The sequence below is a fragment of the Panulirus ornatus genome, chromosome 53, assembly GCF_036320965.1.
Source record: "Panulirus ornatus isolate Po-2019 chromosome 53, ASM3632096v1, whole genome shotgun sequence".
Taxonomy (NCBI): Eukaryota; Metazoa; Arthropoda; class Malacostraca; order Decapoda; family Palinuridae; genus Panulirus; species Panulirus ornatus.
In genome coordinates this window covers 19,375,392-19,390,869 of record NC_092276.1, presented here as the reverse complement: position 1 = coordinate 19,390,869, position 15,478 = coordinate 19,375,392, and the positions used below count along the sequence as shown (strand labels likewise).

The 15,478-nt window shown below is 50.6% G+C and overlaps 1 protein-coding gene across 1 annotated transcript in view; it reads right to left on the bottom strand.

The window, feature by feature from the left end:
* Positions 1–15,478, bottom strand: part of Ser (protein serrate) — a 337,260-nt gene that overhangs the window by 102,378 nt on the left and 219,404 nt on the right. Inside the window, exon 3 of the mRNA XM_071692678.1 lies at positions 879–933. Within this exon, the coding sequence (XP_071548779.1) occupies positions 879–933 (55 nt within the window). The remainder of the gene's footprint in view (positions 1–878; positions 934–15,478) is intronic.

Below are 15,478 nucleotides of genomic sequence, written 5' to 3'. Positions count from 1 at the left end.
TCCATTTGTAAGTAGCTTGCGCGTCTTGTGGGTAAAGAACGAACACCTGTGTTGCTGGAACTGTGGCTCCTGTGGGTTTAGAAGGAGCAGGATGGTCTGCTGGAACTGTGGCTCCTGTGGGTTTAGAAGGAGCAGGATGGTCTGCTGGAACTGTGGCTCCTGTGGGTTTAGAAGGAGCAGGATGGTCTGCTGGAACTGTGGCTCCTGTGGGTTTAGAAGGAGCAGGATGGTCTGCTGGAACTGTGGCTCCTGTGGGTTTAGAAGGAGCAGGATGGTCTGCTGGAACTGTGGCTCCTGTGGGTTTAGAAGGAGCAGGATGGTCTGCTGGAACTGTGGCTCCTGTGGGTTTAGAAGGAGCAGGATGGTCTGCTGGAACTGAGACCTGATGTGGACTGATTTGGAATTACTATTTCATGATTCCTACTGTGTGTCGCACACAGGTTTGAACCAGTGTTGCTCCCATCTCTTAATGTAGTATATATATATATCTGTGTGTGTGTGTGTGTGTGTGTACCTTGTCTGTACAACTATGTGGGTCCACACACACACACACACACACACACACACACACACACACACACACACACACACACACACATACTTGCCTACAGCAGGTCCCCGTCTGCTGACCAGCCACGAGGGGAGGATGAACACCTGGGTTAGGTATTGGCCGACAGCCAAGCCCAGGATAAGACCTGTAATGTATCTAAGGCCGAGCTGACCCGTGCTGCCTCATGGTGGTCAAAACGCTAACCACTGCACCATGATGGGCCGCCTGTGTGTCCATGGTCCTGCATGACTTGTCTTCCCTCCCTCCTCCCTCCCTCCCTCCCTCCCTCCCTGGCTGCCCTGGTAAGAAGGACTAGGGAAGGACTCACCGGATATGGTGTCGTTGCTCTGGTCGAGGACTTCCAGGATCAGCGTGAAGGATCTCTGTAATGAGAAAAAAGAACCACCATTAATGACGCCTGTTTGGCGATGAGGTCCTACCACTGGTGAGGTCCTACCACTGGTGAGGTCCTACCACTAGTGAGGTCCTACCACTAGTGAGGTCCAACCACTGGTGAGGTCCTACCACTGGGGAGGTCCTACCACTAGTGAGGTCCTACCACTGGTGAGGTCCTACCACTGGGGAGGTCCTACCACTAGTGAGGTCCTACCACTGGTGAGGTCCTACCACTGGTGAGGTCCTACCACTGGTGAGGTCCTACCACTAGTGAGGTCCTACCACTGGTGAGGTCCTACCACTAGTGAGGTCCTACCACTGGGGAGGTCCTACCACTGGTGAGGTCCTACCACTGGTGAGGTCCTACCACTGGGGAGGTCCTACCACTGGTGAGGTCCTACCACTGGGGAGGTCCTACCACTGGTGAGGTCCTACCACTGGGGAGGTCCTACCACTAGTGAGGTCCTACCACTGGGGAGGTCCTACCACTAGAGCGGCCCCTGATCATATTAACATACTACCAGCAGGGCATTACATGGTACTAACCTGGCCCACCAGCAGGGCATTACATGGTACTAACCTGGCCCACCAGCAGGGCATTACATGGTACTAACCTGGCCCACCAGCAGGACAGTACATGGTACTAACCTGGCCCACCAGCAGGACAGTACATGGTACTAACCTGGCCCACCAGCAGGACAGTACATGGTACTAACCTGGCCCACCAGCAGGAGAGTACATGGTACTAACCTGGCCCACCAGCAGGACAGTACATGGTACTAACCTGGCCCACCAGCAGGACAGTACATGGTACTAACCTGGCCCACCAGCAGGACAGTACATGGTACTAACCTGGCCCACCAGCAGGACAATACATGGTACTAACCTGGCCCACCAGCAGGACAGTACATGGTACTAACCTGGCCCATCAGCAGGACAGTACATGTTACTAGCCTGGCCCACCAGCAGGACAGTACATGGTACTAACCTGGCCCACCAGCAGGACAATACATGGTACTAACCTGGCCCACCAGCAGGACAGTACATGGTACTAACCTGGCCCATCAGCAGGACAGTACATGGTACTAACCTGGCCCATCAGCAGGACTGTACATGGTACTAACCTGGCCCATCAGCAGGACAGTACATGGTACTAACCTGGCCCATCAGCAGGACTGTACATGGTACTAACCTGGCCCATCAGCAGGACAGTACATGGTACTAACCTGGCCCACCAGCAGGACAGTACATGGTACTAACCTGGCCCACCAGCAGGACAGTACATGGTACTAACCTGGCCCACCAGCAGGACAGTACATGGTACTGAGCTGGCCCACCAGCAGGACAGTACATGGTACTGAGCTGGCCCACCAGCAGGACAGTACATGGTACTGAGCTGGCCCACCAGCACCACCTGCAGGACAGGAGGACCGGGACAGATGGTGCTGGGAACCAACTAGGAGCATGATAGTGAGAAAGATGGCGACGCTCAACCTTGATCTCATATAACTGCAGCCAACACTGACTGACTCTCTCTGGTATACTAACGTCATGATGATGACGTCATCATGTTTGTGATCCTTCCATGACATCATCATCATGACCACCAGGATGGAGGCAGACAGGTACACACCAGGATGGAGGCAGACAGGCACACACCAGGATGGAGGCAGACAGGCACACACCAGGATGGAGGCAGACAGGCACACACCAGGATGGAGGCAGACAGGTACACACCAGGATGGAGGCAGACAGGTACACACCAGGATGGAGGCAGACAGACACACACCAGGATGGAGGCAGACAGACACACACCAGGATGGAGGCAGACAGGCACACACCAGGATGGAGGCAGACAGGCACACACCAGGATGGAGGCAGACAGGCACACACCAGGATGGAGGCAGACAGGTACACACCAGGATGGAGGCAGACAGGTACACACCAGGATGGAGGCAGACAGACACACACCAGGATGGAGGCAGACAGACACACACCAGGATGGAGGCAGACAGGCACACACCAGGATGGAGGCAGACAGGCACACACCAGGATGGAGGCAGACAGGCACACACCAGGATGGAGGCAGACAGGCACACACCAGGATGGAGGCAGACAGGCACACACCAGGATGGAGGCAGACAGGTACACACCAGGATGGAGGCAGACAGGTACACACCAGGATGGAGGCAGACAGGCACACACCAGGATGGAGGCAGACAGGCACACACCAGGATGGAGGCAGACAGGCACACACCAGGATGGAGGCAGACAGGCACACACCAGGATGGAGGCAGACAGGCACACACCAGGATGGAGGCAGACAGGCACACACCAGGATGGAGGCAGACAGGCACACACCAGGATGGAGGCAGACAGGTACACACCAGGATGGAGGCAGACAGGTACACACCAGGATGGAGGCAGACAGGCACACACCAGGATGGAGGCAGACAGGTACACACCAGGATGGAGGCAGACAGGCACACACCAGGATGGAGGCAGACAGGTACACACCAGGATGGAGGCAGACAGGCACACACCAGGATGGAGGCAGACAGGTACACACCAGGATGGAGGCAGACAGGTACACACCAGGATGGAGGCAGACAGGTACACACCAGGATGGAGGCAGACAGGTACACACCAGGATGGAGGCAGACAGGCACACACCAGGATGGAGGCAGACAGGCACACACCAGGATGGAGGCAGACAGGCACACACCAGGATGGAGGCAGACAGGTACACACCAGGATGGAGGCAGACAGGTACACACCAGGATGGAGGCAGACAGGTACACACCAGGATGGAGGCAGACAGGTACACACCAGGATGGAGGCAGACAGGCACACACCAGGATGGAGGCAGACAGGTACACACCAGGATGGAGGCAGACAGGCACACACCAGGATGGAGGCAGACAGGCACACACCAGGATGGAGGCAGACAGGTACACACCAGGATGGAGGCAGACAGGTACACACCAGGATGGAGGCAGACAGGTACACACCAGGATGGAGGCAGACAGGTACACACCAGGATGGAGGCAGACAGGTACACACGGCCTGGTGATAGTGGAACCAACTTGGTGGTTGATGGCCACACCGGCCGCCCTTGTGGTCGAGTCTTGAGATGTACTCTGGCCTGAGAGACGGAGATTGTATTATACATACATACATACATACATACATACATACATACATACATACATACATACATACATACATACATGAACTCACAAGCACTGTGTGTCTTTCTGTCTGTATAATGATGGGCTCAGACATTGACAATGTGTGTGTGTGCGTGTGTGTGTGTGTGTGTGTGTGTGCGTGTAGCAAGGTACCCAGCACAGGGTCGTGCTGGCCCCGCCCATGTCACTCTCCTGCTCGCTCTTTCACGACTGTTTTTATGTCCGGCTGGGACTGTGGCCGGCGTCGTTAAGGCCACTGCTCCACCGTGTACCCGCTCACGACTAGTTTATTTACGATACTGTAACACACCGTAAATTGTAGTCTGTAATGAAATATTATTGGAACGGCTCAATCCTGACCATCCAGTGTCCACTTGTACTGGCGGTGAGCGTTCACGTCTCCAGCAGGACTCGGAGGCTGCGGCAGGCCGAGGCCTCCTCCTCCTGCAGGGCGAGGTCTCCTGCTGCAGGCCGGGGCTTTCTTCTGCTGCAAGTCGAGATCTTCTACTGCAGACAAGGCTTCCTGCTGCAGGCTGTGGCCTTCCCCTGCTGTAGGTCAGGGCCTGCCACTACTGGTCGCAGCCTCCCCCTGCTGGAGGCTCGGGCTCCTCCTGCTGCAGGTTGGTGACAGCAGCAGGCGTCTCAGTGTAAAGTTCAGTAGTTGGAAACGTCTGGTCTGCCTCCAGTACGCCGCCGGTCAACTTGGCTGGCACAGTCTGCAGTAGTCATGAGGGAGGCGCTCTGCATGACCTCCTGGTTGAGGTTGATCTTTGCCTCGAGATATATCAACAGATCAAGGGTTGAACCTGCTCCTCCTCCAGCCCCTTGCTCTGGTCAACCTTGAACTAGTGTCACAATAGATCAAGGGTTGGACCTGCTCCTCCTCCAGCCCCTTACACTCTGGTCAACCTTGAACTAGTGTCACAATAGATCAAGGGTTGGACCTGCTCCTCCTCCAGCCCCTTACACTCTGGTCAACCTTGAACTAGTGTCACAATAGATCAAGGGTTGGACCTGCTCCTCCTCCAGCCCCTTGCTCTGGTCAACCTTGAACTAGTGTCACAATAGATAAAGGGTTGGACCTGCTCCTCCTCCAGCCCCTTGCTCTGGTCAACCCTGAGCAAGTATCACAAAAGTTGGTCACTTGGAATCTCACTCACAATCTTGAGTGAGTTACACTTTCTTCAAGGAAATACCTATGGATGATTCACTGCCCCTTACCCTGGAGTGTGTAGACGTATGTACGTACGTGTACGTGTTGAGGACAAAATATCAAGTGTGTCATTTCATGCCAGGAGTCCAGTGAGAGGTCCCGCATCCCCCTTGCCCAGTACACATAGCATTTAAGTAAATTTCGACGGCAAACAGCGTACCATCCCTCTGCAATGTCATTAAAGGCATCATCTTTCCATGGCTTCTCTGTGGAACATTTTATAGCAAGTCTTTATATACCCAGACATCTTAATGTCTTCTTTCCTTCTAAGAAACCAGTCAGGGTTAGCATCCTCTTATCTCTTATCACATCTACAGCAGAGTTTTAGTACGGTAGTAGTGTGTGGCTATTATGATAGCACCAGTGTAGCCTCCTCCCGTCCCGTCTCAAACTGTTGTCGTGCTGGTCAAGTCTGCATCACGCGCACCACCACCACTACGAGGAGGGGCGCTGGGTTCCCCCGCTGTGCTTTTCTAACCGCAACGCTGCCCAGGGCGAAGAACCAGGTTGGGAAATATCCAGGCAGCGGCTCCGGTGGCCATCGAACAACAAATGATTTATTTATCTTACCAAGTTCGGAATATATGATGAAAAGTAAGTGTCTGAACCTTGAAGCAAAGGGTTAGGCCGGGAGGGAGGGAGGGGAGGACGTTTTCCTGTGAGGTATTGGTATCATGATGATACCAAACATGTGTAACCATAGCAGCAGAGGGTCAGGCACGGTCTCCACCTGATACATGATGGACTCACTACCACACCCACTGCCTGTAATCCGTTCAGCTTTGGTGGAGGGCGCCGTCCATCTGCACTCCGTGAGGACCTGGGGTGTTATGTTCCTTTATACAAGGATCAGTTGAGGAAAGACATGATTAGATATTGTGGTTGTCCGGTCGGAAATACTGAACAATCACAACACATGTAACGTGTGTGAGGGATTCTATGTCGAGATACAGGAAGAAATTGGGTGGTACAGGAATTACAGTTAAGAGGAATGTGTCTGACCGCAGGATATGCTACCCAAAACCTGAGGCAGTTGCCAGGACGAACTAGAGATGATGCAGCGGAACTGAAGGAAAAGAAGAAATGTAGCGTTGTTACTTGCCAGAGTCCACCTACCTGGTCGCTTGCTGAAGACAGGAATCGGCAAAAATAATAAGAAAGAAAGTGGGAGACAGAGGAGGAAGGACCCTTGGGTACACTGGGAGAGACGGGCATCTACACCCAGCAGTCATCACCGACGTACACATCATCCTGGTGTTATACAAGGTATACAGTCATGTACTACAATATGCCAGGCCGAAGATAAAGAATATTCATACGAGTTTCTGATCACATCAAATCAATCAATAATTCGTTTATATTTGGCTATATTTGATAAATGTGATTATCTCTTACATTGTTTTCACCAGGTCATACCAATGGAAGGAGACGTGTTAACCTGGGTATGTTACACCACTGGAGGGAGACCTGTTAACCTGGGTATGTTACACCACTGGAGGGAGACGTGTTAACCTGGGTATGTTACACCACTGGAGGGAGACGTGTTAACCTGGGTATGTTACACCACTGGAGGGAGACGTGTTAACCTGCTCCCTGTAGCCCAGGTCTGCCGCATGGTGGGACGCTCTGCTCCGAGTCTTCCTGTACTGCACAGAAACATCTTAGGTCAATACCTGCGTCCACTACACTCCTCCACCATCTTAGGTCAATACCTGCGTCCACCACACTCCTCCACCATCTTAGGTCAATACCTGCGTCCACTACACTCCTCCACCATCTTAGGTCAATACCTGCGTCCACCACACTCCTCCACCATCTTAGGTCAATACCTGCGTCCACCACACTCCTCCACCATCTTAGGTCAATACCTGCGTCCAGTACACTCCTCCACCGTCTTAGGTCAATACCTGCGTCCACCACACTCCTCCACCATCTTAGGTCAATACCTGCGTCCAGTACACTCCTCCACCGTCTTAGGTCAATACCTGCGTCCAGTATAGTCCTCCACCATCGTAGGTCAATACTTGCGTCCAGTATGGTCTTCCTGCTGGTAGTGGTTGACCACAGTGTAGGTCATTATAGACCTTTCTTGCTCAACATGTTTAGGCATAAACCGTCACATCATCATTGTAACAAGCCCAGATCATCATCATCATCATCATCATCATCATCATCATCATCATCATCTGACGCATCATGAATATATCATGAGCCAGTCTGGATGACGTCATACCACTCACTGGTAGCATGGCTGGTCGGGGATCAGGTAGGCACAGCCGAGGGGGGGGTCATAACAGCCTGCTACATAATGATGCAGGTCACGTGGGAACCTTGCCTGGCCACACAGGTAATGACGGTGTATATACCTGTAGTATACCCGTATATACCTGTAGTATACCTGTATATACCCGTAGTATACCTGTATATAGTGTCTCCCGGGACCTGGCCACGTCAAGCAGACGGTGTATATACCAAGATATCACTAAAGCAACACATTATTACTAAGTAATACAACAACAACACCAATGTGCAGTATCATCACAACATGAACGATGTTGTGATCACTGTAAGACATTATGTAATATGTTGTGATCACTGTAAGACATTATGTAATATGTTGTGATCACTGTAAGACATTATGTAATATGTTGTGATCACTGTAACACATTATGTAATATGATGTGATCACTGTAACACATTATGTAATATGTTGTGATCACTGTAACACATTATGTAATATGTTGTGATCACTGTAACACATTATGTAATATGTTGTGATCACTGTAACACATTATGTAATATGTTGTGATCACTGTAACACATTATGTAATATGTTGTGATCACTGTAACACATTATGTAATATGGTGACATCAATATAGAACCACTTACGTTCACACACAATCTAACGAAACAAAACCTCAACAAACATGACATACAGTCACATGTACACATTGATGACATACACACACAAACATATGTACACATTGATGACATACACACATATGTACACATTGATGACATACACACACAAACATATGTACACATTGATGACATACACACATATATACACATTGATGACATACACACACAAACATATGTACACATTGATGACATACACACATATGTACACATTGATGACATACACACACAAACATATGTACACATTGATGACATACACACATATGTACACATTGATGACATACACACACAAACATATGTACACATTGATGAAATACACACATATGTACACATTGATGACATACACACACAAACATATGTACACATTGATGACATACACACATATGTACACATGGATGACATACACACATATGTACACATTGATGACATGCACACACAAACATATGTACACATTGATGACATACACACATATGTACACATGGATGACATACACACATATGTACACATTGATGACATACACACACAAACATATGTACACATTGATGACATACACACACAAACATATGTACACATTGATGACATACACACACAAACATATGTACACATTGATGACATACACACACAAACATATGTACACATTGATGACATACACACACAAACATATGTACACATTGATGACATACACACACAAACATATGTACACATTGATGACATACACACACAAACATATGTACACATTGATGACATACACACATATGTACACATTGATGACATACACACATATGTACACATTGATGACATACACACACACAAACATATGTACACATTGATGACATACACACATATGTACACATTGATGACATACACACATATGTACACATTGATGACATACACACACACAAACATATGTACACATTGATGACATGCACACATATGTACACATTGATGACATACACACACACAAACATATGTACACATTGATGACATACACACATATGTACACATTGATGACATACACACATATGTACACATTGATGACATACACACACATGTACACATTGATGACATACACACATATGTACACATTGATGATATACACACACAAACATATGTACACATTGATGACATACACACATATGTACACATTGATGACATACACACATATGTACACATTGATGACATACACACATATGTACACATTGATGACATACACACATATGTACACATTGATGACATACACACACACAAAAAATGTACACATTGATGACATACACACATATGTACACATTGATGACATACACACATATGTACACATTGATGACATACACACACAAACATATGTACACATTGGTAATGAAAAGTAGATGGTAGGAGAGATAGTGACCATGTTACCACGTGGGGTATATTGTCTTCTGGTTAATGATAACACACACACACACACACACACACACACACATTTTAGATATACCTTTCAGTTGATGGAGAAGGAAATATTGGGTAAGGTGTTGACATAGTACATAAGAGCAGACCTAGAACATGATGGTTATGGTTGGTGAACAACACACTTCAAGAAACAGGAGTGATAGGGAAGTCCAGAGAGTGCAATAAAGACTGTACCGGTAGTAAGAGAGAAAAGTCACAAGAAAAAGATAAAGGCATTAAATTTGTCTATCATGGAAGAGAGAAGAGTGAGGGGTGATCTGATCACAACCTCTTTCTAAATCAGATTAGTGACCGTAAACAGGAGAGACATGTATACCAACAGAAAAACCCGAGAACACAACACGGGATTAACCAAGAAACTTGTAAGTCAAGATGTGGGTTATTATTTATGTGGTGTATGATTGATGAATGATGAATGATGATGAATAATGATGAATAATGATGAATAATGAATGAATGGTGTCAACTGAACGAGAAAATAATGGGCAACCACAGTTCAAGAGTGTACAGACCATATGAGGTAGAAGGCAGCACAGTACACTGTACACGTTACATGTACATACAACACCATGATAACGTTACACACACAATATTTATCTTCATCAATAATTGACAAAATGGATGTGAGCCAAGCTACCAGAGGCTGCCTGCATCTCTCTGGTCGACGACCAGTCTCACTATACAACCCCAGGTGCAGATGGGAGTCCTGTTACATGCAAGTTACTTATGTCAGGTCAGGTCAGGTCAGGCCAGGTCAGGTCAGGTCTCTTGGCTACCGAGGCCAGGAGGTGAGGGTCTCGCCAGCCACACACACCGGTCACGTCCGCTTCTGTATTTTGTTGACCACAGTCAGTGGAGGTGACGGCAGGTCTTGCTGTAGACCCGGTGCCGGACCAGCGGTTCCTTCTGTAGTGCAGCGGCCACGACCGTACGTCAGGTTCGAAGGTTCTACCAAGCCAACGTTACATGAGTGTTGTTCACGTGACGATAAACACTAATGTTGTGCTGGAGTAGCCAGCCAGTAATCATCATGAGGGAGGGGGGCATCTGGTGTGACCTCTCTGGTCAAGCCGAGGTCAGCGTAGCCACCACCTGTGATCTAGGGCAGGTGATCCAGGGGGAGACATACAACAGATCGCACACTGGAATAAATTCAGTGTGTGTCTGGTGGCCGGGGTGCGGGACGACACGGGTCACCACTGGTGACGCCACGACCGCTCGTGTGGAACGACGCGACACGACACCCAGCCGCTGGCCTGGTCCACGCTAGCTTCACTACCATACATTAACTCTCAAGTTTTTTCCAAACAATTGTTTACTGTGAAGCGTCAGGAGACCCACCTACGAGAGGAGGCCAGGGTGGGTGAGCACCGCGACCCACTAGTGTGCAGCAGCCTCCCTGATGCACCACACTCTCCTCACTACCTCGCCCACCATCTTCATCACCACCCTCCCTACATTCATACATAACGTTTTCTATTTCCTGTATAACGTGAAGTCACTGTACAGCGTCGTGAAGCTTCAGACTGCATGAAGTATGAAGGAAGGAGAGGCTGGGTGAGGGGAGGACCGTGTGTGTGGCTCTCAGCAGCCATAACTGGGATGGTTCTGGCGTGAGGGACACTCGAGACGAAGACACCACGAGTGTTATGCCAGAGATGAACCTGTGTGTGTGTGTGTGTGTGTGTGTGTGTGTGTGTGTGTGTGTGTGGCTGCAATACCGGGTGTTCGAGAATTTCCTGGTGTATCCACTGTGCTGAGCACCACTGGGGAGGTCCAACACTGAGGACCACATCGCTCATGTCAGCTACTGTGAAGGCAGACATGACGGTCATGTTTTCGCCTTGTGCAATGTGAGGATGTATACACACCAGTGTGTAGTGACTTGGGTCAAGTCATGCACCACTCACTAACCATGTTGATAATGTCTGTACAACTGGCTGACATTAACAGTTGAAATGGTCTGCCTGGCAGCACTTACCAAAACATTGGAAACGGTTAAATGTAGACAGTAAAGGTAAGTCCAGGAGAAGTGAGGTTAGTAGGTAGGTAGGGAGGTAGGTAGGTAGGTAGGTAGGTATGTAGGTAGGTATGTAGGTAGGGAGGTAGGTAGGTATGTAGGTATGTAGGTAGGTATGTATGTAGGTAAATAGGTAGGTAGGTAGGTAGGAGTGTGTAGGACTGCGTCATGTGAGCATGCATGACTCTGCCAGAAGAGAGCCTGTGTGGAGCTCAGGTTTGTGTGAGGGTTGGGTATAGGCGACCAGTCTCCGTGGGAAAGGTTGTAGTGGTGGAGGAGAAAGGCTTGGGAGGGAGGAAGGTGTGTATGCAAGAAGGCCACGGTGGGAAGGGAGCGGCCTCGGTAGTGTTGGTGTGCACGATCCTGACATTTAACAGGGCGAGGTTCCTCACGGGGCAGCAGGAGGTGGTCCGGCAGTGCTCTGTTCCCTGCTGTTCTCTCAGGTCACGCACGTCCCTCACAACGGGTTCCTGACCACACCCACTTCATCAGCCCCACCAATCCACGGCCGCCTACTCCAGATGTTCACCAATGATAAGCAAGCAGGCGTGATAAACAGACCAATCAGGAGGGCCGGATCGTGACTGAACTGACCAATGGGCAAGCATTGATACAGATCGTTGAGCATCAGGCCACCAACCACACCCCATCACCAGACTCCCGCTGTACCATCCCCCTACGACCTGGAACACCTCTCTCTCTCTCTCTCTCTCTCTCTCTCTCTCTCTCTCTCTCGCTCTAGGTTATGATCTTTTGTTCGCCGTTGTAAAACCAGAGAAGAATTACACGTCTGGGATATTGTGGAGGACGACCATGGTTACTGCTGCTCAGGCTGGGGGGGGGATGGGTGCTCCTCACCACGACTGTTGTAACATCAACAACAACACGACACACACACACACACACACACACACACACACACACCTAGAAAATGGCTGCCTTGCTGAGGGGATGACCTTCCACACACCCAGACCACACCAAACCTCCTAGCTACACACCACTAGGTACACCAAACCTCCTAGCTACACTACGACTAGGTACACCAGACCTCCTAGCTACACTGCCACTAGGTACACCAAACCTCCTAGCTACACTACCACTAGGTACACCAAACCTCCTAGCTACACTACCACTAGGTACACCAAACCTCCTAGCTACACACCACTAGGTACACCAAACCTCCTAGCTACACTACCACTAGGTACACCAAACCTCCTAGCTACACACCACTAGGTACACCAGACCTCCTAGCTACACTACGACTAGGTACACCAAACCTCCTAGCTACACACCACTAGGTACACCAGACCTCCTAGCTACACTACCACTAGGTACACCAAACCTCCTAGCTACACACCACTAGGTACACCAGACCTCCTAGCTACACTACCACTAGGTACACCAAACCTCCTAGCTACACTACGACTAGGTACACCAAACCTCCTAGCTACACACCACTAGGTACACCAAACCTCCTAGCTACACTACGACTAGGTACACCAAACCTCCTAGCTACACACCACTAGGTACACCAAACCTCCTAGCTACATTACGACTAGGTACACCAAACCTCCTAGCTACACTTCCACTAGGTACACCAGACCTCCTAGCTACACTACCACTAGGTACACCAGACCTCCTAGCTACACTACCACTAGGTACACCAGACCTAGCTACACTACCACTAGATACACCAGACCTCCTAGCTACACTACCACCAGGTACACCAGACCTCCTAGCTACACTACCACTAGGTACACCAGACCTAGCTACACTACCACCAGGTACACCAGACCTCCTAGCTACACTACTACTAGCTACACCAAACCTCCTAGCTACACTACCACTAGCTACACCAGACCTCCTAGCTACACTATCACTAGGTACACCAGACCTAGCTACACTACCACTAGGTACACCAGACCTCCTAGCTACACTACCACTAGGTACACCAGACCTCCTAGCTACACTACCACTAGGTACACCAGATCTCCTAGCTACACTACCACTAGGTACACCAGACCTAGCTACACTACCACTAGGTACACCAGATCTCCTAGCTACACTACCACTAGGTACACCAGATCTCCTGGCTACACTACCACTAGGTACACCAGATCTCCTGGCTACACTGCAGGATACTACCACTGGTTACAGCAATGAACAGTTAGTTTGAACAGGTCCAGACCAGGGACCCCTGTCTGCCCACAGGATGACACTGCTCCCAGCCACACCAGAGGTACTCCACAATTCCCTGAGAACCATCTTCCCCTGGGGTGTTGACCTGCCTACCTCATCCTCCCCGAGGGTGTTGACCTGCCTACCTCATCCTCCCCTGGGGTGTTGACCTGCCTACCTCATCCTCCCCGAGGGTGTTGACCTGCCTACCTCATCCTCCCCTGGGGTGTTGACCTGCCTACCTCATCCTCCCCGAGGGTGTTGACCTGCCTACCTCATCCTCCCCTGGGGTGTTGACCTGCCTACCTCATCCTCCACTGGGGTGTTGACCTGCCTACCTCATCCTCCACTGGGGTGTTGACCTGCCTACCTCATCCTCCCCTGGGGTGTTGACCTGCCTACCTCATCCTCCACTGGGGTGTTGACCTGCCTACCTCATCCTCCCCGAGGGTGTTGACCTGCCTACCTCATCCTCCACTGGGGTGTTGACCTGCCTACCTCATCCTCCCCGGGGGTGTTGACCTGCCTACCTCATCCTCCCCGGGGTGTTGACCTGCCTACCTCATCCTCCCGGGGGTGTTGACCTGCCTACCTCATCCTCCCCGGGGTGTTGACCTGCCTACCTCATCCTCCCCGGGGGTGTTGACCTGCCTACCTCATCCTCCACTGGGGTGTTGACCTGCCTACCTCATCCTCCCCGGGGGTGTTGACCTGCCTACCTCATCCTCCCCGGGGTGTTGACCTGCCTACCTCATCCTCCCCGAGGGTGTTGACCTGCCTACCTCATCCTCCCCGGGGTGTTGACCTGCCTACCTCATCCTCCCCCGGGGTGTTGACCTGCCTACCTCATCCTCCCCGGGGGTGTTGACCTGCCTACCTCATCCTCCCCGGGGTGTTGACCTGCCTACCTCATCCTCCCCGGGGTGTTGACCTGCCTACCTCATCCTCCCCTGGGGTGTTGACCTGCCTACCTCATCCTCCCCGGGGTGTTGACCTGCCTACCTCATCCTCCCCGGGGGTGCAGCCTGCCTACCTCATCCTCCCCGGGGGTGTTGACCTGCCTACCTCATCCTCCCCGGGGGTGTTGACCTGCCTACCTCATCCTCCCCTGGGGTGTTGACCTGCCTACCTCATCCTCCCCGGGGGTGTTGACCTGCCTACCTCATCCTCCCCGGGGTGTTGACCTGCCTACCTCATCCTCCCCTGGGGTGTTGACCTGCCTACCTCATCCTCCCCGGGGTGTTGACCTGCCTACCTCATCCTCCAACATCGTCTGGTCTACACAGGAACATCCAGTGTTGACCTCAGACAATCTCACCACAACATGTGTACGTAAGTTGGCCTTGCATGTGGGGCTGACCTGGCCATTATGATCTACGGTGACTGTGGACGTTGGCCCAGCCCTCCGCCTCCCACACATCTGATCTTAATCTGAATAAAATGATAATTCCTTCGTTAGTGAAGACTTACGAGCGAGCACAACGGCAGCGTCAGCACGACCAGGCCCTACCTCTTCCTCCTCCGTCACCTCCATCATTACATGCGTCACCTGCCCACGTCCATACCC